This window comes from Geotrypetes seraphini, chromosome 3, assembly GCF_902459505.1.
Source record: "Geotrypetes seraphini chromosome 3, aGeoSer1.1, whole genome shotgun sequence".
NCBI classification, from domain to species: domain Eukaryota; kingdom Metazoa; phylum Chordata; class Amphibia; order Gymnophiona; family Dermophiidae; genus Geotrypetes; species Geotrypetes seraphini.
In genome coordinates, this window is record NC_047086.1 from 116,470,484 (window position 1) to 116,493,415 (window position 22,932).

Sequence of the window (22,932 nt, forward strand, 5' to 3'; positions counted from 1 at the left end):
TTACCTAATTTGATATTTTTTTCCCTGTTGTCCTCAAGATGAATCTTGGAGTATACAATATTGATATTATTTTTCTAAAATTGATATACATTTCTACAAGTTTTTGCTTGGATTGTAATGTAAAATATTATAAAAAATAAAATAAGCTGTGATACTTCAATGATGGCTGTTTTCTTCCAAAGCTGCTAGTGAACAGACATAGTCAAATCACCCAATTCAATTGTTTCCATTATGAATTAATGGATAGATAACATAAATTTCTATGAATCTAAACAGGAAAGAATTATTGAAAATAGATTAGGTCTTGAGATGAAAAGGAATCATCTCAATAATATTATCTATCTAATACAAATGGAAATATAGCAAAATGCTAAATTCATGCACTGCACAGTAAATAAAAAACAGCAATATACTAAACCTGTGTGCTGCTTGCTATATTTATAAAATTGATGTCAGATGTTGTGTCAAACATATAGCAAATATATATAGCATTATACATTTATATAGATATCAAACACTGAAAGATACGCTATAAGTCTACAGTGGCTTGTTAAACTTTGATCCTTATTTTATGGCATTATTTACTGGTGAAAAATAAAACCATCCTTTTCAGGGGGATTGAAACATGCTATTTCTAACAGAGCTGGTTCAAAAATATTTCTAGATGATAACTTTTTTGTAAAAGATGGTTGAAAATACCCCATTTTTTGACTTTAAAAAAAAATCACAAAATTTAAAGTGAAATTGTAAAGTAACAGGATTAGCTTACAAGTTGAAACTATATATTTGAGATCAAAGACACGTCACAAGATAATATACAGGAGCCACAGAAGGCTAAACTTTGAAATTTTTTTAGCGTGTCCATTTTGTTGGCATACATTAGTTCCATTGAATAGATCACAAAAAGTTATATAATATTGCCAAGTTTCATTTCTTTTCTTGTATAACCAATTAAATATTTTGATTCAAGTTGCAAAAATATTGCAGGGATACTGTACATGGTCACAGTATGGTATCAAACAAAAAGCTATATCTCTACAAGTATTCCACTGGCGAATCTTAAACTTTACCAAAGCTAGCAAGATTCTGCATGCAAAGTTTCATCAAAATCCATGATGGTGAGGTGGAGCACTTTTCTAAAATTAGACTACACTTCTCCTTCCATATTTGCGGTTTCACCAATCGCGGTTTCGGTTATTCACGGTTTTTCATTTGCAGGATCCACCCCCAAAATTAGATCAGAGAAAATCCCAGCACTGTACAGAGAAAATCACTGCACTTTCTTCATAGGAACAGGTCAGGTTATTCGCGGTTTTAGCATAGTCTCTAGGGTTTTTAACAGAAAGCCGCAAATAACATACAAAAAGTTATTCACAATTTTTCTGTATTCGCCGAGTTGTTTTTCCCCTATCACCGTGAATATAGAGGGAGAAGTGTACTGAACATGGAATGACTTCTGTGCCAACTTCCCATTTTATAGTATAGACTGCATTTTATATAACAAGGAGCCAAAGATACTATTGATTGATTAGCCAATTTCTGTCAGGGAAGAGTTGGTTAGATAGGTTTACCTTCATCCATATCAACTGGATCAGGCCTGGCTGGTTTTGTTTCTGGATTTGGATCAATCTCTCCAGGTTTAAGTTTCCGAGGATCATCTGCTGTTTCTTCTTCATTATCTCTCTGTGCAGCTTTGTCTCTTACAAATTTAAATTGTTAGAAAAATAAAAGATCCAAATTATTCCAATTACATATGGAAAAGATTAGGTTCTTACCTCAGTAATCTTCTTTCTAGCAGACAGACACTCTAATCCAGAACTTGTGGGTAGTCAATCCCTTCTACTAAGAATTATTGTAGGGATCATCATTAGCATTCTTTTAATCTGCCTATCATCCCTCTGTGCTATCCTCCAATTCTTCAGCTCATACTGAAGCAGATGGTCAGCCCTGGAGAGAAAATAGACTAGGAAGGGATAGAGAACGCTCCCCGAGTAACATATCATTAAACAGATAACAGATAAAACAAAACTTAACCATTTGCAATACATAAGGTGAAAACAAACAAGACATAAACCTGTGTGCAACCTGCACTAAGAGTGTGGGAGATTTTATAAATACTCCTTAGCAACCAAGATAATAAAGGGGATGGAACTCCTCTCGTATGAGGAAAGATTAAAGAGGTTAGGGCTTTTCAGCTTGGAAAAGAGAAAGTTAAGGGGAGCTATGATTGAAGTCTACAAAATCCTGAGTGGTGTAGAATGGGTACAAGTGGATCAATTTTTTACTGCATTAAGATTTACAAAGACTAGAGGGACACTCGATGAAATTACAATAATACTTTTAGTACCAATAGGAGGAAATATTTTTTCACTCAGAGAATAGTTAAGTTCTGAAACGCTTTGCCAGAGGATGTGGTAAGAGCAACTAATGTAGCTGGTTTTAAAAAAGGTTTTGACTAGTTCCTGGATGAAAAGTCCATAGTCTGCTGTTGAGACAGACATGGATCAGTAGCATGGAATGCTGCTACTATTTGGGTTTTTACCAGGTATTTGTGACTTGGCTTGGCCTCCGCAAAGACAGGATAGTGGGATAGATTGGTCTGACCCAGTAAGGTTATTCTTATGATTCTTCAATGCAGCAGTCACATCCTCTATCCTTGTCAAGACTGGACAAAGGAAACAAAAAACCAAGATGTCCTGATTCCCCAGCACCTCTGAGGCAGTAAGAAGGCATAGAAACATGATGGCAAATAAAGGCCAAATGGCCCATCTTTACATGCTTACGCCACACGCTCAAGAGCCATGACGTAAGACCATGGAGTTCTGGATCCTGCAGGGCAACTGGACCTACATGAGAAGCTGGGGATGACATGGAAATTTGAGACCTTGATCCCTTTGTAGATGTATACCACAGTCGCCTCAGCCAGTCTGGTGTGCTATGAGCTGCCTTCTTGTTGGCTACTGGTACATCAGATCGAAAGTCAGGTGTCCGCCCCTCCTAATTCACAATGCAGGTGATGGCTTCCTGAGACAGTGACCACTCCCCGGGATCCAGGGTCTTCTGGTTGAGGAAATCTGCTTGCACACTGTTCACTCCTGCCATGTGCTGCTGGGAGCGAAATGAGATGGGCCTCCACCCATCGAAACACCATCTGGGATTCCAAACGTAGAGCAGCTCTCTTGGTGCGCCGCCCCGTCCCCCCTCCCCCCGGCAATTGACATACTGCCATTGTACTGCTTTACTCTGCAGCGCACTCCCACCAGGCAGATCGCTCATAGTTCCAAGCAGTTGATCAACTACTTCCTCTGGGAAGGGACCAGCATCCCTGAACTGGACCCCCCTCACAATGTACCCCCCCAGCTGAATAGGCTGGTATCCGTTGACAATATCACCCATGCAGAGATGTAAAGGGGAACTCCTCTGGTGAGAGACTGGAGATCCAACCACTAGGCTAGACTGTGATAAGCTTCCATTGTCCAAGTCAGCTGCTCCTGGAGCATATCTCTTTGTAGACACCATCGGGAAAGGAGTGCATCCTGGAATGGACCCAAGTGCACCCTTGCCCAGAGAACTATGTCTATGGTCATAACCACTGATCCCAGCACCTGGAAATAATGCCAGGCCATCAGAGCAGTCTCATTTCAAAACTCCTGTATCTGATGCAGAAGCTTCTCTCTGTGGGCTTCTGGAAAGAACACTTTGTTTTCCCTTGTGTCGAACCAGACTCCCAGAAACTAGAGATTGACATGGTGACTGAACACCACAGCAAACCATGGTTTAACTGCATAGAAGGAAAAAAAAATCAGGCTGTTTACCATCGGAACGGGAACAAGGCCTTTTACCAACCCATGGGAGCAGTAAACGGTCTTGCTTCCTGGTAATAAAAAATGTTGCATCTGGGTCAGCATTTCTGTGAATCCAGCAGACCCCCATGTGAGTCAGCACACTTAAACCTTCCTCCTCAACTTCCCTCTTGGCCCATGTCTATTTTACCTTTAGCCTCAGCTGCCAAGGTCATACAGAGCATCAGCTACATACGAGGGCCATTCAAAAAGTTTCAGACCTTAATTTTTCTTGCTTAAACAAATAAAGCCAGGGAGGCATAATTTGGTGCACGTATGTAGGCAACCTAATGTGCATGCTTGAATTTTTTCCTGCCTACAGAAGCTGTCAGTCACTGGCAGACCACCAATGAGTGAGGAAGTGTAAGTGAGCGCCGCCGGATTTTCGTTTTTCACAAAATGACAGAAAAAGTTGAACAACCCTATTGCATTAAATTTTGTGTAAAGCTTGGCGATTCCCAAGTGGAAACAATCCGCAAAATTCAACAGGCCTTTGGGGATAAAGTAATGGGCACCACACAGATAAAAGAGTAATAAAACCACTTCAGAGATGGCCGCACATCAGTGGAGAGTGAAGCACGTTCTGATAGGCCCTCAACATCCAGAAATGAAATTGTCAATTACCAAGTGAGGACCCTAATGATGCGCGATCATCAAATCACGATCAGAAAACTTGCAGACGAGGAGAGCATCAACGTTGGATCCATTCATTCCATTTTGACTGAGGATTTGGGCTTCAGGGGAATTTCAGCGAAGTTCATGCCAAAGCTGTTAACGATCGAGCAGAAGCAACTCCATTTGGAGATCGCACAGGACATGTTGGAGACTGTGAACAGTGATCTCAACTTACTCAGCAAAGTGATCACTGGCGATGAGTCCTGGGTTTATGGGTATGACCCAGAAACCAAGCTGATATCATCACAATGGAAGCATTCAACATCCCCGAGGCCAAAAAAAGCAAGGCAGGTCCGCAGCAATGTCAAAGTCAAACTGACTGTCTTCTTTGACTCCAGTGGTGTGGTTCATCACGAGTATTCACCACACGGCACAACAATCACCAAGGGGTACTACCAAGAGGTTCTGCGTCGCCTTTGTAATAGAGAGTTGCGCGGGGACAGAAATTAAACTCATCCCCGCCCGTCCTCGGAAGAATCAAACCTGTCCCCACTTGTCCCCGTTGGAATCAAATCCATTCCCCACCTGTCCCAGCTGGAATCAAATCCGTCCCCACCCGTCCCTATAAACTTCAGAAGTAGTTATTTCATTTAATTATACTACTGAATTAAAGGCTCTGGTAGAGACCCATTTACATATAAGAAAAGACACTTTATTAATTTGGAAATGTTAATTGGGAAGAATACATACTTTGTAAATGGGTTTCTACCAGAGCCTCTAATGTAAATATAAATACTCAGCTGATGAGGACCCTCAAGCTGTCAGCTGAGGGCTTCCTCTGCAGTTGGCCGGGGGTCCCTTTTGCCAAGATTGGCAGGCAGCAGTAGCGTCCGAGTCACTGCGCTTGGTGGAGGGGAATTCTGGCTGTCTCTAGAGGAGGTCCTCTGTTGGCGGAGCTTGGGGATCCCCGGCCATAGCAAGGGCCAGCAATTACTTCAACACTGTAGAAATAAAACCAGAAATGCATTTCCTTTTCTTTTGAACACAATACAAAGACCCAAAGGGGGAACCTGCGGGATTCACGTCGTCCTCGTTCCCGTGCAGCACTCTACTTTGTAATGCAGTGAGACACAAACGGCTGGACCCGTGAGCAGCGGGCAATTGGCAACTCCATCACGATAACGTACCTGCCCATTCTTCACATTTGATATGGAGTTTCCTTGCCAAACACAACACACCTATGATTCGTAAGGCTCCCTACTCTCCCGACATGGCTCCGTGTGACTTCTGGCTTTTCCTCAAGCTGAAAATGCCCCTGAAAGGGACCAGATTTCAGTCAAGAGAAGACATCATGTAGAACGTGACGGACCAGTTGCAAACAATTTCAAAAGAGGCGTTCCAGCATTGCTTCTGACAGTGACAGAACCATTGGAGGAAGTGTGTGGAAGCCCAAGGGGACTACTTTGAAGGAGATTAGTATAAGATTGTTGTATCTGAATATGAGCATTTTTTATGAATATATGTCTGATACTTTTTGAACGGCCCTCGTAATACACTCCAGACATTAAAAACTGAAGATCCCCCCCCTGACAGGTGTCTCTGATCATGGCGCAATTTGGAGTAGCAAGCCCAGGAGACAAAAGGCGCCGACACCGCAGCTTTTAAACCTGAGGCCACAGCCTCAAAAAGCTTCTTATGACCAAATTCCAGGCTTGGAAGCAGACCCTCGACCTCAGAGTCTATTACTACTACTATTTATCACTTCTATAATGCTGAAAGGCTGCACTCTCCTCCAGCCAGAGCTATCCCAAGAGTGTGATCCTCTGCAGCACCTAACAGCCTCACAGTTCGCAAAAAAGACCAAATTTAATTGAAAATAAACACAAGCAGAAAAGACAGGTGCCTACCATCTCACTTGCAGAGAAACAACTGAGGAATTGGAGGACAGTCCAGAGGTGGAGCAAAAGAATGCTAATGAGGCTCCCTACAAGAATTCTCGTGAGAAGGGATTGACTACCCAAAAGTTCAGGAATAGAGTGTGTCACACTAGAAATTAACTTCATACTCTAAAAATCAACTGACAAAAATTGATTTTTTTTTGTTTTTCTTTATACTGAAATTCTTGGGAAAGGGAGATTTACCTAAAATAATTAGAGGACAAACTTTTCCATCTATGTTTTTAATATAGCAATAATTGTACAGCTACATAATTGTACCTTAAGGCCAATGCACTTATCCAATTACTATAGTCCGGACTGCTCCTCAACAGTATCCATCTCAATTTGCCCTACCCTGTCTGAAGTCTCTCATTCTCAAATCTCTCCTGTTCCTGAAAAGATTACCTCTCTTATAACTCCCTTCATTTTTAGGGGGGCTCAAGCCCCATGACATTGTCACTCTTATTTATTTATTTAATTCATTTTCTAGCCCTTTGTCCCCAAAGAGCTCAGAATGGGTTACTTCACAATAACCCTGCCCCAGTCACTTCCTCAGGGAGTGTATGGTGAGTCAGAGGAAACTCGAAAATACAAGTATACAGGATTGGTAAACATCAAAACACAATCAAATATCAGCAGAATGCCGGGGGGAGGGGGGGGAGGAACCAAGATGGCGCAGCAGAACATGGAGGCCACCAGCTCTCTAGCTACCTCGATTTCATCGGGGGTGGACACGATAACCCCTGTCAATATGGAAGTGTGGTTTTGAGAGTTGAAGGAGAAGGTGGGAGTGTGGGCGGATATTAAAGCTGCATTTAATGAACTTCGGGCAGAGGTTGGCGAGTTCGGAGGTCGTGTTGTGGCCTTTGAAAAATGGAGCATGTGGCGATGGAATTGCAAGACACTAAAACAGTAGTTGAGAATACGGCTGCACACCTAGAGGAGTTATAATTGCAAATCGAGGGCTTGGAAAACAGGTCTCAAAGTCACAATTTGCACTTCAAAGGGATTCCTGATGTCGAGCAATATAAAGACTCTAAACAGGCAACTGCTGGGTATGGAGGACGCACGCACGCACGCAGCATCCCAGACTTCAAGAACAAATGGGATACCCATGTGGGATCCCTACGGAGTCATGCCAAGGATAGGGTCACTAGGACTTGAATGAGCGGGTCAGTAGAGTGACAGTATAATTACAATTATACTTAAGGGGTCAGAAGACTTAAGGGGGTGGGTAAATAGTGTGGGCAGACTTGATGGGCTATATAGCACAGTTACTTACCGTAACAGGTGTTATCCAGGGACAGCAGGCAGATATTCTTGACTGATGGGTGACGGCACCGACGGAGCCCCGGTACGGACACTTTTAGAGTGATTGCACTCTAAGAACTTGGAAAGTTCTAGAGACCGCACCGCGCATGCGCGAGTGCCTTCCCGCCCGACCCCGACGCGCGGTCCCTCAGTTAAGATAAGCCAGCTAAGAAGCCAACCCGGGGAGGTGGGTGGGACGCAAGAATATCTGCCTGCTGTCCCTGGATAACACCTGTTACGGTAAGTAACTGTGCTTTATCCCAGGACAAGCAGGCAGCATATTCTTGACTGATGGGTGACCTCCAAGCTAACAAAAAGAGGGATGGAGGGAAGGTTGGCCATTAGGAAAACAAATTTTGTAAAACAGATTGGCCGAAATGTCCATCCCGTCTGGAGAAAGCATCCAGACAGTAATGAGATGTAAAAGTATGGACTGAGGACCACGTAGCAGCTTTGCAGATTTCCTCAATGGGCGTGGAACGGAGGAAAGCTACAGATGCTGCCATAGCTCTAATTCTATGTGCCGTGACAGAACCTTCCAGTGTCAGTCCGGACTGAGCATAGCAGAATGAAATGCATGCAGCAAGCCAATTAGATAGCGTACGCTTAGAAACAGGACGTCCCAATTTATTCGGATCAAAGGACAGAAAAAGTTGGGGAGATGATCTGTGGGGCTTAGTGCGGTCTAAATAGTAAGCTAAAGCCCGCTTACAGTCCAAAGTATGAAGAGCCTGTTCCCCGGGATGGGAGTGAGGTTTAGGGAAAAAAAACAGGTAGAACAATAGATTGGTTGAGATGGAACTCAGAAACAACCTTAGGGAGAAACTTTGGATGTGTACGTAGAACCACCTTGTCGTGATGAAAGACAGTGAAAGGTGGATCAGAAACTAGTGCATGGAGCTCACTGACCCTCCTGGCAGAGGTGAGAGCAATAAGAAAAAGTACCTTCCAAGTGAGAAACTTGAAAGAGGTAGTAGCCAAGGGTTCGAATGGAGGCTTCATCAAGGCGGAGAGAACCACGTTCAGATCCCAGATCACCGGAGGTGCTTTGAGAGGTGGTTTCAGATTGAAAAGACCTCGCATGAATCTGGAGACCAGGGGATGAGCTGAAAGGAGTTTCCCCTGGACCGGCTCATGAAAGGCCGTAATGGCACTGAGATGAACTCTAATGGAAGTAGACTTGAGACCAGAAGTAGACAGAGAAAGCAGATAATCCAATAGAGGTTCCACTGCAAGAGACTTGGGGTCATGATGATGTAGGAGACACCAAGAAGAAAACCTCGTCCACTTTTGATGGTAACATTGTAGAGTGGCTGGTTTCCTGGAGGCGTCCAGGATGGAGCGAACAGGCTGAGACAGCAAAAGATCAGTTGAAGTCAGCCCGAGAGATACCAAGCTGTCAGGTGTAGAGACTGCAGGTTGGGATGGAGGAGGGTTTCCTGATCCTGTGTAAGCAGAGATGGAAACAGTGGAAGTAGAAATGGATCCCTGGAACTGAGTTGAAGTAGAAGGGAGAACCAATGTTGTCTGGGCCACCGTGGAGCAATCAGGATCATGGTGGCCCGTTCCCTCTTTAGTTTGAACAAGGTCCGAAGCATGAGAGGCAGAGGAGGGAAAGCATAAAGGAACAGATTGGACCAATCCAGAAGAAATGCATCTGCTGCCAGACGGTGAGGAGAGTAAAGTCTGGAGCAGAATTGGGGCAACTGATGATTGTGAGGAGCTGCAAAAAGGTCCACCTGAGGAGTGCCCCATTGTGCAAAGATGGACTGTAGAGTCGATGGGTCGAGAGTCCATTCGTGGGGTTGGAGAACTCTGCTGAGCTTGTCCGCTAGGAAGTTCTGTTCTCCTTGAATATAAATCGCTTTCAGGAATAAGCGGCGCGAGGATGCCCAAGACCAGATTCTCTGGGCTTCCTGGCATAAGAGGCGAGAGCCCGTTCCCCCTTGCTTGTTGATGTAGTACATGGCCACTTGGTTGTCTGTGCAAAGTAGAAGGACTTGAGGAAATAGAAGGTGTTGGAAGGCCTTGAGGGCATAGAACATTGCCCTGAGTTCCAGGAAATTGATGTGATGCTTCTTTTCCTGAGGAGTCCAAAGGCCCTGAGTTTGGAACTCGTTCAGATGGGCTCCCCATGCATAAGGGGAGGCGTCGGTGGTGATGACCAGATGATGAGGAGGCAGATGGAACAGAAGGCCCCTGGAGAGATTTGAGGATATCAACCACCATTGCAGAGACTGACGAAGAGACGATGTCACAGATATGTGTCGTGAGCAAGAGTCTGTCGCTTGAGACCACTGGAGAGCCAGGGTCCATTGGGGAGTGCGCAGGTGAAGCCGTGCCAGGGGTGTGACATGAACTGTGGAGGCCATGTGACCCAAGAGAATCATCATCTGCTTTGCCGAAATGGAGTGCTGGGAGAGCACCTGCTGACAGAGCGATTGGAGGTTGTGAAGACGGTTGTCCGGCAAGAAGGCTCTCATCTGGACCGTGTCCAGTACCGCTCCAATGAATTGAAGTCTCTGCGTAGGCAGAAGGTGAGACTTGGGTATATTGATTTCGAACCCCAGTAGTTGTAGAAAAAAGATGGTCTGGTTGGTGGCCAGAAGAACAGTCTGAGATGAAATGGCCTTGATTAACCAATCGTCCAGGTAGGGAAAAACCTGAAGGTGGTGGGAGCGTAGAAACGCTGCCACCACTACCAGACATTTTGTGAACACTCTTGGAGAGGAGGCAAGACCGAAGGGGAGCACTCTGTATTGGTAATGACAGTGATTTATCATGAAGCGAAGGTACTGTCTGGAGGCCGGATGAATTGGAATGTGAGTGTAGGCCTCTTTGAGATCGAGAGAGCATAGCCAGTCGTTGTGATCGAGGAGAGGATAAAGCGTAGCTAGAGATAGCATCTTGAATTTTTCTTTGACCAAACATTTGTTGAGATCTCGCAGATCTAGAATTGGTCTGAGGTCTCCTGTTTTCTTGGGGACTAGAAAATACCGGGAGTAGAATCCTTGCCCTCTTTGGTCCAGAGGAACTTCCTCTATGGCGTTCAGAAGCAGGAGGGACTGAACCTCCTGACAAAGGAGGGCAGATTGAGGAGTGTGCAAAGCAGACTCTTTTGGTAGACTTTGGCCCGGAAGGGTGTGAAAGTTGAGAGAGTAGCCGTGGCGGATGATGTTTAGGACCCACTGGTCCGAAGTGATAACTTCCTACCGGCTGAGAAAGAAAGACAGTCGTCCTCCTATCGGTTGAGGGAGGAGAGGAGATGGTTGAACGCTGGCTATGCCCTCGAGTATCAAGTCAAAAGGGCTGAGTCGATTTTTGTGGAGGAGGCTGCTTAGCTGGTTGTTGCTGCTGAGGCCTAGGTGTTTGCCGCTGTTGTTGACGCTGCCTCCTAGGTTGCTGAGTGGAAGGCTGCAAGGGGCGAGCCACAAAACGCCGCTGATAGGCCGTTTGCTGTCTGAATGGCCGAGAAGGTGGAGATTTCTTCTTGGTCTTAAGAAGGGTATCCCAGCGGGTTTCATGAGCCGAGAGCTTCTGGGTCGTTGAGTCCATAGAATCTCCGAACAGCTCATCCCCTAAACATGGGGCATTAGCCAACCGGTCTTGATGATTAACATCAAGCTCAGAGACTCTGAGCCAAGCCAAACGGCGCATGGCTACAGATATGGCTGTTGCTCTAGAGGTAAGCTCAAAAGTGTCATATATAGACCTTACCATGAATTTCCTGAGCTGGAAAAGAGCTGAAGAGCACTGATGGAAAGCCTCACGATTCCCCACAGGAAGGTACTGCTCAAAGGAAGCCATGGTGGTAAGGAGATGCTTTAGATAAAACGAAAAATGAAAAGCATAGTTACCAGAACGATTAGCAAGCATCGCATTCTGGTAAAGTCGCTTACCGAATTTGTCCATGGCTTTACCCTCTCTGCCAGGAGGGACAGAGGCATAGACACTAGCTCCTAAGGACTTCTTGAGGGTGGATTCTACAAGAAGAGACTCATGAGAGAGCTGTGGTTTATCAAAACCAGGAATAGGGATTACTTTATAAAGGGAATCCAATTTGCGAGGGGCTCCCGGGATAGTAAGAGGAGTCTCCAGATTCTTGTAGAAGGTCTCCCTCAGGATGTCATGTAAAGGGAGTTTCAAGAATTCCTTTGGAGGCTGGTCAAAATCAAGAGCGTCCAAAAAAGCTTTGGACTTTTTAGACTCAGCCTCCAAAGGAATGGAAAGAGATTCACACATATCTCTTAAAAAAGAAGAGAAAGAGGTGGAATCAGGTTTGGAGGAAATATCCTGCAGAACAGGCTCGTCTTCCTCTGATGAACACTCCCCTTCTGACTGAAGAGGTTCTTCAGAGTCGCCCCACAGATCAGGGTCTCGAACATGGGGACCACGGTCCCGAGACTCAGGGGTGGATGGTTCTCGGTGTCGGGACTTCTGTACCGACTTACCCGACCTCACCGACGCGGTACCGGGCGATGTTATCGGTCGCACCGGAGCCGATGTCTGTACCGATTGGTGATGAGACCTAGGCTCCGGTGCGAGGACAGGCATCGATGCCGATGAGGTCAAGTGTACCGGTACCGAAGGAGTGGATGGTGACACTACTGACTGTTCCACGATCGGTACCGGTTGCTCAGTGGGGACCGATACCGGAGGGCTCGGTGTCAGGAGAGCTGGAAGGAGTTGTTTGAGCTGTTCCTTCAGCTGTACCTGCAAGATGGCCGCAATGCGATCATCAAGGGAGGGCACCGGTACCGCTTTTTTCTTCTGCGGTACCTGCGGTGCCGCTCGACGCCCCGGAGATGAGGAGCCCGATGTCGAGGGACTCACCTCAATAGGGGCGGAGCGCTTCCGCTGGCGCCTCACGGTCGGCAGGATTGGGCTCTCTGCAATGGAGACCGGAGGACGTTCCAGCGGGGAAGGCTTCTTAGCCGGCTTACCTGCATGCTGCGACGTCGACGCGGTATCGCGTGGCGTCGATGAGGTGGGTGCCGACGAAACAGGTACCGAGACCGGCGCCGAAGACGCGGGGTCGGACATGTCGGTGCCGAAAAGCAGTCTCTGCTGTATCTCTCGATTTTTGAGAGTCCGCTTTTTCAAAGTGGCACAGCGGGTGCAGGTAGAGGCCTGATGTTCCGGACCCAGACACTGAAGGCACCAGTTGTGCGGGTCTGTCAGGGAAATAGGCCGTGCACACCGCTGGCACTTCTTGAACCCGGGCTGGGGGGGCATGAACGTAAAAACGGCTTCTGCCAAATCGAAGGCCGAGGCCTCGATGATGGCAGTAGGCCCCGCCGGGTCAAATCAAGAACTTTGACAAAAACGAGAGAAAATGTTTTTTTTTTTTTTTTTTTTTAAAGAAAGAAAAAGGGAAGGGCAAAAAGAACCCGAAAAAGTTTACGCGAGCGGGAAGGCGAATGAAAAAAATATTTCAACAGCCGTTGAAAATGCGACTTCTTAGCTCCGCGGAAACTAAGAAACTGAGGGACCGCGCGTCGGGGTCGGGCGGGAAGGCACTCGCGCATGCGCGGTGCGGTCTCTAGAACTTTCCAAGTTCTTAGAGTGCAATCACTCTAAAAGTGTCCGTACCGGGGCTCCGTCGGTGCCGTCACCCATCAGTCAAGAATATGCTGCCTGCTTGTCCTGGGATAAGGCCCTTATCTGCCGTCATCTTTCTATGTTTCTATATTGTATCAGGCCCATAGAAGTTTGGGGCTGGCAAGAGCGGATGGAAACCGCGACATTATAGCCTGTTATGGAGACTATTTGCTCAAGGAAATAATTCTGCAAGCAGCGAGGCATAATCCTACCTTCACTTGTAATGATATTAAAGTTGGAATGTATCAGAACTTAGAACTGGCAAAAGCGGAGAGCATTCAAGGAAGGTGCTGCGGGCAAAGGGACATCGTTATCGATGGCTTTTTCCATTTAGTCTTTGGTTAACAATTAATGGGAAATCACATAAAGTGGATACTGTAGCGGATGCCTGGCTGGCGCTTATGGATCTGGCCTGCGGATCTGTTCCGGACAGCGCTCCACCGATTCCTATGGCTAAAAGCAGTGGGCCTGGAGTTCCCTGGAAGAAGGTCACCTGAACAGTCAAGAAGATAACTAAAAAAGTGACTTGACCTGGCTTTTTGATATCAGTACTGAATGAGCGTGGCATGGGGTGCTCTACTTTGCACACTTAGGGGAATATGTGAGTGTGAAGATGGATATGTTCAAGTGGTGTATCAGGATTGTGTGTTAGAGGTGAATGTGGGGAGTGATGGGGGGTTGACATACTTGAATGTTCCAGGGGAAAGATACTTTTTTGGGTATATGGGACTGATGATTTGATTCTGTTGTATGGGAGTTTGGGGATCACATGGTTCTGCTAGTCTAGCTTGTTTGACGTTCAGGGGTGTGGGAAAGTGTGAATGCAATGGGGGTTCTTTGGTACAGGAGAACGTGTGATTGAAGTATTATGTAGTGATACTTGAATATCAATATTGGTGGAATGGAGCTTTTTCTGTAATTGGGAGAGAGGGGGCTAAGGCGGACATTAGCCTCTTCTGGATGGCCTCATTTTACTGATATGGCTGGTCCGAGTGGGATTGGATCAGATTTTCTGAGAAGGGGTGGGGAACGTGGGGTTCACGATAGGGTCATGGAACGTTAATGGTTTAAATAGTCAGGGAAGAGTGTGGTTTTTCAGGAGTTAAAGAGATTGAAGTGGGAACTTAGCAATCTATAAGAGACACACCTGAGACCTAGGGATGACGCTTTGCTATGAACGCCACAACTCAAACAGATTTGGACGCACCAAGGGGTGGGGGTATAGCGATCTTGGTGCAAAAGGGGTTGGGCTTGCAAATTGAACAGGTATATTGTGACAAAATAGGTAATGTCTTGCACTCAGAGGTACTTTAAAGGGACAAAGAGTTACCATAGTAAACATATATGGTCCCAATTCAGTTCAGGCGGAGTTTTATAGAGACCTTCAAGGGGATCTGGTAGGAATTCTGAAGGGTACGGTATATGTGGACGGGGACTTTAATGTTTCTCTGGATCCACAGCAGGATCATTCAAAGGGCGGGAGAGGAACACTTAAGGTGCATAGCAAAGCACTCCGGGCTCTGATGCATACCCTGGGATTGATAGATTGTTGGAGGATGTTATATGGGTCCCAGAGGAATTACACTTACTATTCCCATTCTCAGCAAATATACACTAGGATTGATGGCATATGGATGCCTAGGAACCAGTGGGGGACAATGAAGGAGGCAGGCCTGAAGACCATTCAAATTTCAGATCATGCTCCTATATGGGAGGCATGCCAGGGGCTATCTTTAGTGGAGGGACATAGGTTTTGGAGGCTGAACGAAACATTATTGAGTGCCCCAAAAGTGAGGGAAGAGGTGATTTTGACCATTAAGGAATTTATGGAATTCATTGATAATGGAGAGGTTTCCGATGCGGTACTGTGGGATACCTAGAAGGTGGTAGTTAGGGGGGGGGTTCTTATTAAATGGAGGTGCAATTTAAGAGGCAGAGAGCTCAACGGGGTCTAGGATTAAAGGAGCGGCTGCACCCTTTAGAATCTTCCCCTATGAGCACACAACATCCACAAGTGTTTCCTCGGCTGCAGTGAGGACTGGCGGAGCTCCACCAGTATCAGATGGAAGAGACAGAACATATTAGGGCGAGGGAAGATAAGGCCATATAGCAGAAAGACTGAATGAATTCTTTGCTTCGATCTTTATGGAAGAAGATTTAAGAGATCTACCTGAACCGGAAATGGTTTTCAAGGGTGATGATGCAGAGGAACTGAAAGAAATCTCAGTGAATCTGGAAGATGTACTGAGCCAAATCAACAAGTTAAAAAGTGATAAATCGCCAGGCCCGGATGGTATACATACCAGGGTATTAAAAGAACTCAAAAATGAAAATGCTAACATGCTGTTAGTGATCTGTAACCTGTCGCTAAAATCATCTGTAGTACCTGAAGACTGGAGGCGTCACGCCAATTTTTTTAAAAGGCTCCAGGGCAGATCTGGGAAATTACAGACCGGTAAGCCTCACTTCAATGCCGTGCAAAATGGTACAAACGATTATAAAAAATAAAATTGTAGAATGAGTAGACAAACATGATTTAATGAGACGGAGTCAGCATGGGTTCAGCTGAAGGAGATCTTGCCTCACAAATCTGCTTGACTTCTTTGAAGGTGTGAATAAACATGTGGATAAAGGTGAGCCAGTTGATATAGTGTATCTACATTTTCAGAAAGCTTTTGATAATGTTCCTCACGAGAGGCTCCTGAGAAAATTAAAGTGTCATGGGATAGGTGGCAAAGTTCAGTTCTTGATTAGGAATTGGTTATCAGATAGAAAACAGAGGGTATGGTTAAATGAACATTTTTTTGCAATGGAGGAGTGCCGCAGGGGTCTGTACTGGGACCAGTGCTATTTAACTTATTTATAAATGATCTGGAAATTGGGACGACGAGTGAGGTGATTAAATTTGCAGATGACACTAAACTGTTCAAAATTGTTAAGAAGTATGCGGATTGTGAAAAATTGCAGGCGTACCTTAGGAAATTGGAAGACTGAGCGTCGAAATGGCAGATTAAATTTAATGTGGACAAATGCAAAGTGATGTACATTGGGAAGAATAACCTGAATCACAGTTACCAGATGCTAGGGTCCACCTTGGGGATTAGCGCCCAAGAAAAGGATCTGGGTATCATCATAGACAATACAATGAAATCTTCAGCCCAATGTGCTGCGGCGACCAAAAAAGTAAATAGGATGCTAGGAATTATTTAAAAAGGGATGGTTAACAAGACTAAAAATGTTATAATGCCCCTGTATCGCTCCATGGTGGGACCTCATCTGGAGTACTGTGTTCAATTCTGGTCTCCCTATCTCATGAAAGATATAGTGGCGCTAGAAAAGATTCAAAGAAGAGCAACCAAGATGGTAAAGGGGATGGAACTCCTCTCGTATGAGGAAAGACAAACGGTTAGGGATCTTCAGCTTGGAAAAGAGACGGCTGAGGGGAGATATAATTGAAGTCTTATAAATCTGAGTGGAGTAGAACAGGTACAAGTGCATCGATTTTTTCACTCCATCAAAAATTACAAAGACTTGGGGACACTCGATGAAGTTACCTGGAAATACTTTTAAAACCAATTAGAGGAAATTTTTTTCACTCAGAGAATAGTTAAGCTCTGGAACGCATTGCCAGAAGATGTGGTAAGAGCGGATAGAGTAGCTGGTTTTAAGAAAGGTTTGGACAAGTTCCTAGTGGAAAAGTGCATAGTCGATTATTGAGAAAGACATGGGGGAAGCCACTGCTTGCCCTGTATCGGTAGCATGGAATATTGCTACACCTTGGGTTTTGGCCAAGTGCTAGTGACTTCGATTGGCGACCATGAGAACAGGCTTCTGGGCTTGATTGACCACTGGTCTGACCCAGTAAGGCTATTCTTATTTTCTTAAGTTCCTATGAAACAATTGGAAAGGCATTTGGGCCTGGCTTTGCCATCTAAGGACTGGGCTGATGTTTGTGGGGAGGTTTATAAGGCTTCATCATGCGCATTAGTACAAGAAAATGCCTATAAGGTGATGACAAGATGGTATCATACACCAGAAATATTACACAGGATGTATCCCCAAGTGTCAAATACCTGTTGGAGATGCAGCACATCAGGGGGCACATTTTTACATATATGGTGGGAATGTCAGATTTTGAAACTGTTTTGGAGTGGGGTGATACAAACTCTATCTACTATAATAGGTAAACCAGTCAAGGACGCACCTCAGAGTTACTTGCTGGGCTTGTTTAATATTTGTACTCACAAATGGCAAACTAAACTTCTTCATATAGGTTTGGTGGCTGCCAAATGTCTAATTGCAAAATATTGGAAAAATAGTACAGTCCTCTCACAGGATGAGTGGACGGTCAAATTGGTGTCCCTGGGGAAAATGGAAATTTCTGTGGCTAAGCATCATGATTATTACTGTATTTTTCAGACCATAAGATGTACTTTTTCCACCCCCAAAAAGGGGGTGGAAAACAAGGTGTGTCTTATGGACCAAATAAATTGTGCGTGCCCCCCCCCCCCCATACCTTTTTTAGTGGTGGTGGTGCAGCGCAGTCTCCTGAACAGCTGCCTTTGTCTTAGAAGAGCGATGCACAACGCAGGAGAGTGACCTTTGCACTTCCTGCCTGGTCGCTCCACTCTGTGATTGGCTGCAGTCAGTTACTGACTGCAGCCAATCACAAAGCAGTGTAGGACCAGGCAGGAAGGTTCAAAAAATACATATTTATGGATTTATATTTAACTACACATTTACAAAGGTGTCTTAAATAAAAGGTATCCCCTATAAGCAAAACTCCAGGTTTTAGCATCAAGAATTGTCTTCTTCACTTTTGAGTCTCAAGCAAAACATCTGGGAAAATCTGAGTTTTTAAACCCCAAATTCTGTGTGTCTATTTTGGAAGAACATCTTCATTATCCAAAAATTATCAGGTATAAGGGGTGACCGAAAAATTTAAAAAACCCAATAAAAATTTCAATTAAAAAAAATATCATCTCCTCGTGGTACAGATTTTCAGATGTTATAGAATCCTCCTTGTTGGATGGATTCAGATCTAATAATCCATATGCACTAGTCAGTTGGTAGGAGATAGACCAAAATACAAATTTGCTACCCAAGAACAGGTTTTAAATTTCCTCTGGTATGAGATCATTTTCCTAAGACCACCCTCCAGGGAGTCCAGGAGTTGTCATGGTCTCTTACAGTGCTGAGCTTTCAGAAACTCCCAAACCCCTTGAACAGGCAGTCTTGCAGTTTCACAGGAGCCAGCCTGTTTTCTTGAAGACCTCTTCCTTCCAGGTGCAGACAATTCAAACCCGAACTGCCACACATTCAGTAGTCCTAATACTTGGGGCTGCAAACAGTAGTGATGATTTTAAACCCCTATATCTTTATGTTAATACATTGACTAAAAGAATAGGAAATACATGCACTATACCCATGGTTCATGATATTTCTATGTATATTTCTATGTAAAGCAAAAATATTGCTTATAATAAAATAGAATAATTTTAAACCACTTTACTTACAGTAGAAATTCATAATGTTCCAAACACTGTGCAGCTGTTCTTCCGATGATTGGTGCTATGGTTCTCCACTGGGTTGGCATTAACTTGGCCAGATGCAATAATTTTTCCTCTTCTTCACGTGACCATTCTGTTTTTTTGATACTTGGATCCAGCCATTCATACCTATTTTAGAGACAGAACCAGCACCAAATCTAAAATGCTGTTATCTATTCAGTGAAAGGATTACAAAAATCACACAGATTAATGGTGTAGCAACAATCTTTCAGGAAGATGTTTTACCTCCAGTTATATTAAAACTATACTTTTATATGCCATTTCCTCTATTGCAATGCTTTTCTACCCTTTCCTGGAGGCATACCTATCCAATCAGGATTTCAGGATATCAACAATTAAAATGCATGAGGTAAACTTGCATATAAATAAATGCTTCTTGTATCCACCTCTCTCTCACACATACACTTCTCCCACCGTATCGGTGGTGGATGCGTTCCGGGTATAGGCGCGAATATGGAAGAACCACAAATAACTTTTCAATGTGTTATTCTAGGTTTTGGGGAAGTGACATCATTATTGTATTGAAACCGCGAATATCGTCAATGCATTTGAGAAGGGGACACGAATGAATTTTAAAGGAGAAGAATCCCCAGCGCTAACAGAACTGGTATGGGAGCTTAAATTATCTCACCGCACCTGCACACCTGCTATGAAACACCACCACCCCCCCCAGCAAAAGACTCCAAACTTAACTTTTGAATGTTGGTCAGGGAAAGCTGTAAATCGCTCGAGGTGTTAGTGGTTCATAACAATCCCGCTGGAGGACCAACCAAGCCTGGTTTCTGGGACTTGAAGCAGACCCAACAGAGATCAATTTAGACTGAAACAAATCAAAGTCATTCAAAGCTGCCGCCGAAGCGGTAAAGTACGGTGAAGTACGGAGAAGAGTGGAAACGCACGGGCGGCGCAGACTACACTATAAGGTGGAGTAAAGACCTAAAGAGCCAATCAGAAAGACAAGTGAGGGAGGTGTCCAAAAAACTGAGGGAGCCAATAGATTGTTCAAGCCGCTATTGGATGCGGGCAGCTTTGTCCCCTCTAAAGTCCAAAGGTACAATTACAAACCAACGTAAGTGATCAAATTCATACTGTTTTTCCAGGTAATGAGGTACCATGGGGGCGGAAATGGTGACCCCCCCTCCAGCCTCTCCGTACTTCACCGCTTTGGTGGAAGCTTTGAATGACTTTGATTTGTTTCAATCTAAATTGATCTCTGTCGGGTCTGCTTTGAGTCTCAGAAACCAGGCTTGGTTGGACCTCCAGCGGGGTTGTTATGAACCACTAACACCTCGAGCGATTTACAGCTTTACCTGTTATTATTATTTATTTGTGACTTGGTACTTGGTGCACTGCAGGATTCCTGCTATGAGAACCTAATGTGACGTTTTGGGGGCAGAGTCAGCGGCCAAAAAAAGTGCGAATAATCGAAACCGCGAATACGGAGGGAGAAGTGTATTCACTGTGGATATCCTGAAATGCTAACTAGCTAGGTATACCTCCAGGAGATGGTAGATAAGCACTGTATTAGTAGACCCGAAGTCATCAGAATGAATATTTCAGTTCCTTCTCTCTGCAGACCCCCAAACATCAAAATGAACTATTGGGTTAATTATATTTGTATGGTGACTGGCTAAAGTTAAAGAAATTATTGAAAACGCAACTCTTTGTATCTGTGTTTCTATAAGGCAATTGCTACACTAATCAAATAAAAGGTCAATTTGGGAGAAAAATGCTATGATGATACAGCTCTCCTGTTTGTAGTTGCATATGGAAACAGTCTAGGTATAGACCAGGGATAGGCAATTCTGGTCCTAAAGAGCCACAGGCAGGTCAAGTTTTCAGGATATCCACAATAAATATGCATGAGATAGATTTGCATCTCAAGAAGGCAGTGCATGCAAATCCATCTCATATATATATTTATTGTGGATATCCTAAAAACCCGACCTTTCTGTGGTTCTCGAGGACCGGAATTGCCTACCCCTGGTATAGACGGTATGTAAATTCTAAAAATAAATAAATATAAATAAACAAAATGTTGCTCATTAAAATAATATGTTAGATCTTTTGAAACATAGTAAATGATAGCAGATAAAGACCTGAATGGTCCATCCAGTCTATCCAATAGATACATGCATTATACGAGTACATGATTAAATTAAATAATCTTTTTCCTTTGATATTTCTGGGCCATAGAACGTATAAGTCTGCCCAGTATTGTTCTTTGTTAAAAAAAAATAAATTATTTATTTATTTATATTTTAACATTTGACATCATTACAAGTCAAGTAGGAAAAAATATTGTGTAGATGAAATACAAAGACCCAAATTCTTTAAAAGAAATCTCCTCAACACAAGATATAGTTAGTCCACTATAATTGGGGACGTAGCTTAAATATAACTGAAATTAAACATAGTAAATCAAATAATAGGAAACAAAAAATGTAGACCTGATTGCTCTAAACAAGTAGCAAACATCCTTGAGTTGTCTTAGAAACAGCAAAATTCATGTAGTAGAAGTTAATTGCTCTCTAGCTGAGACAAATTTAGACAGCTGTTGCGGTTCAAAGAAAATATATCTATCATTCTTATAAATTATCACACACTTGCAGGGGTATCTTAAAACAAAAGTCGCCCCCAACTGAACTGCCGGGGGTCTCTAAACTAAACTAAACCATTAGGTTTGTATACCGCACCATCTCCGCATGCGCAGAGCTCGGTACGGTTTACAGAGGTTAAGAGGAAAGGAATTACAAAGAAGGGGTATAGGAGAGGGACTGAGAGGATAGAGAGGGGCAGGGTACTAGAGAACGGGAGGAGATTAGATTTTTGAGAAGAGCCAAGTTTTCAAGCGTTTACGGAAGGATTGGAAGGAGCTAGAATTTCTGAGCGGGGATGAGAGGTTGTTCCAGAGTTCAGTGGTTCTAAAGGGGAGGGATGTTCCAAGTTTTCCTGCGCGGGATATACCTTTTATAGATGGGAAAGATAGTTTCAGTTTTTGGGGGGGTCTAGAAGAGAGCGGGTTTGATGAATTCCAGAAGAGTGGGATAACGGGAGGAAGGACGCCATGTAGAATCTTGAAGGCTAAGCAGGCACATTTATAGAGGACTCTGGAGTATACTGGGAGCCAGTGAAGCTTGGAGAGGAGTGGGGAAACGTGATCAAACTTGCCTTTTGCGAAAATAAGCTTGGCAGCGGCGTTCTGAATTAGCTGAAGTCTATGGAGGTTTTTCTTAGTTAGGCTTATATAGATGGAGTTGCAGTAGTCTAGTCTAGAGAGGATGGTGGATTGGACGAGTATGGCGAAATGAGAATAATGAAAGCAAGATCTTACTTTTCTTAACATATGGAGGCTAAAGAAGCATTTTTTTACCAGGGAGTTGAGGTGATCGTTGAAGGAGAGAGAGGAGTCTAAGATGATGCCTAGGACTTTGCTTGAAAACTCAAGATGAAGAGTGGGGCCGGAAGGTAGAGGGATGGAGGTGGGTAAATGATCTGAAATTGGGCCGAGCCAAAGGAGTTTGGTTTTGGACTCATTCAGTTTCATTTGTACAGATTGGGCCCAGGATTGGAGGTTCGTAATACATGTGGAGATGTTCTCAGTGAGGTTCGAGAGGTTCGCGTCGGTTTCGAGGAGGATGAGGATGTCGTCAGCATAGGAGTAGAGAGTTTCTAGGGGGGATAGATGAAGGAGTTTCAGAGAGGACATGTAGATGTTGAAAAGAATAGGAGAGAGGGGTGAGCCTTGCGGGACTCCACATTTCGGCTTCCAGGCGGGGGATGAGGAACCGTTTGTGTTTACGGTGTAGGAGCGGAAGCGTAGGAATTTCGAGAACCAATCAAGGACTGTGGAGCTTATGCCTATTTCGGGTGGATCGAGAAACATCTGAAAATATTCTTATAGTGTTCATCAGGAAAGGTATGTCCCCATACTTGAAAAACATCTTAAGCATGCGCGGTGCAGCACTAGCAAACTTAAAGATCTTCAATCAAGTTTGCTTGAAAAGCTGTCCGCGACGGGGCTGCGTGGGTGACGTCACCAACATGTAGAGAATA

General features: G+C 44.3%; 1 protein-coding gene across 2 annotated transcripts in view; it reads right to left on the bottom strand.

Moving 5' to 3' along the window:
- CDC5L (cell division cycle 5 like) overlaps positions 1-22,932 on the bottom strand; it is a 175,799-nt gene that overhangs the window by 129,650 nt on the left and 23,217 nt on the right. For both annotated transcript variants that reach the window (XM_033935886.1, XM_033935887.1), the window contains exons 3-4: positions 18,823-18,984; positions 1,572-1,699 (exon numbers count right to left, since the gene is read on the bottom strand). In XM_033935886.1, the coding sequence (XP_033791777.1) occupies positions 1,572-1,699; positions 18,823-18,984 (290 nt within the window). The remainder of the gene's footprint in view (positions 1-1,571; positions 1,700-18,822; positions 18,985-22,932) is intronic.